This window comes from Apteryx rowi, unplaced genomic scaffold (genome assembly GCF_003343035.1).
Source record: "Apteryx rowi isolate R43461 unplaced genomic scaffold, aptRow1 scaffold_1477, whole genome shotgun sequence".
Lineage (NCBI taxonomy): Eukaryota > Metazoa > Chordata > Aves > Apterygiformes > Apterygidae > Apteryx > Apteryx rowi.
The window spans coordinates 19,758-21,188 of NW_020447727.1; the positions used below are offsets into that span (position 1 = coordinate 19,758).

The 1,431-nt window shown below is 71.6% G+C and overlaps 1 protein-coding gene across 1 annotated transcript in view; it reads left to right on the forward strand.

The window, feature by feature from the left end:
- Nucleotides 1-1,425, forward strand: part of DCTN2 (dynactin subunit 2) — a 9,927-nt gene extending 8,502 nt beyond the window's left edge. The window contains exons 3-9 of the mRNA XM_026058500.1: nt 58-123; nt 207-245; nt 351-428; nt 562-633; nt 751-853; nt 962-1,053; nt 1,177-1,425. Coding sequence (XP_025914285.1) covers nt 58-123; nt 207-245; nt 351-428; nt 562-633; nt 751-853; nt 962-1,053; nt 1,177-1,263 — 537 coding nt within the window. The 3' untranslated portion in view covers nt 1,264-1,425. The remainder of the gene's footprint in view (nt 1-57; nt 124-206; nt 246-350; nt 429-561; nt 634-750; nt 854-961; nt 1,054-1,176) is intronic.
- Nucleotides 1,426-1,431: the final 6 nt, after the last annotated feature.

Sequence of the window (1,431 nt, forward strand, 5' to 3'; positions counted from 1 at the left end):
GGGGGGGGCACGGCTGGGGGGTGCCTGCCGCCTCACCCTCCCCATTTCCCCCCGCAGATCGCGGAGCTGGAGAAGCGGCTGGCGGAGCTGGAGGCAACGGTGCGGTGCGAGCCCGACAGCCAGGTACAGGGCAGGCGAGGGCGGCACCCAGCGCCATCCTGCCCCCCACACCGCCCCACTGACGCTCTCTCTTTCCCCCCTCCCAGAACCCGCTGGCGGTGGGGCTGAAGGGCGCCAGCCTCATGGTGAGTGGGGCACGGGGTGGGGGGGCGTGGGGGAGCCCTTTACCCCCCCTCCCCGTGGCACCGGCGCTCTGCCCGGCCCCCCCTCACGCTGCCRTCCCTCCCCAGGAGACGGTGGAGATCCTGCAGGCCAAGGTGAGCACCCTGGACGTGGCTGTGCTGGACCAAGTGGAGGCCCGGCTGCAGGTGAGGTGGGGACAGGCAGAGGGATGGGGCTGGGGGCTGAGCCCCCCCTGGGTCCCAGCCAGCACCGTGCACGCTGGCAAGGGCCACGAGTTGGGGGGGATTTGGGGTCTCACATCGCGTCCCCTCTCCCCAGAGCGTCCTCGGGAAGGTGAATGAAATCGCCAAGCACAAGGCGGCCGTGGAGGATGCCGACACCCAGAGCAAGGTGAGAGCCAGCGGGGAGGGCCCTGGGGACCCCCAGCCTAGCACGGGGGGGGGGCCCCACAAGGGAGCACCCCCCCTTCCCCAGACCGCGCTGACCCTCGTCCTCCTCGTCCCCCAGGTCCACCAGATCTACGAGACGGTGCAGCGCTGGGGCCCCATGGCCAGCACCCTGCCCGACGTGGTGCAGAGACTGGTGGCCCTCAAGGAGCTGCACGAGCAAGGTGGGGGGGCTGCAGGGGGCTGGGGCTGGGGGGGGGGCAGTGGCACATGTGGGGGGAGCCGGGGGGGGTCGCTGGCCCCCCAGCGCTGAGCTCTCGCCTCCCCCCCAGCCATGCAGTTTGGGCAGCTCCTCACGCACCTGGACACGACGCAGCAGGTCATGGCCAGCGCCCTCAAGGACAACGCCACGCTGCTGGCACAGGTGGGTCCCGCCAGCACCGCGTGGGGTGGGGTGGGGGCCCCATTTTAGTGTGGGTGGGTATATGGGGGGGGGGGTGCCCATCCTGCCCCCCTGCTCACCCTCCACCTCGCTCCCCCCCTCCAGGTCCAGAAGACCATGAAGGAAAACCTGGCCGTGGTAGAAGACAACTTTGCTGCCATCGACGCCCGCGTCAAGCAGCTGGCGAAGTGAGGGCCCCCCCCGGGCATCGCTGCCCCCCCCCCCAGGGTATCGCACCCCCGGCACTGCCCCTGCTTGTACATACCCTGGCTCTGCCCCCAGCGCAGCACGGGGGGGGCAGAAGGGCCCTCCCCACCCTGGCCCCACCCAGGGGAGTCCCATCCCATTCCCCCCCCCCCC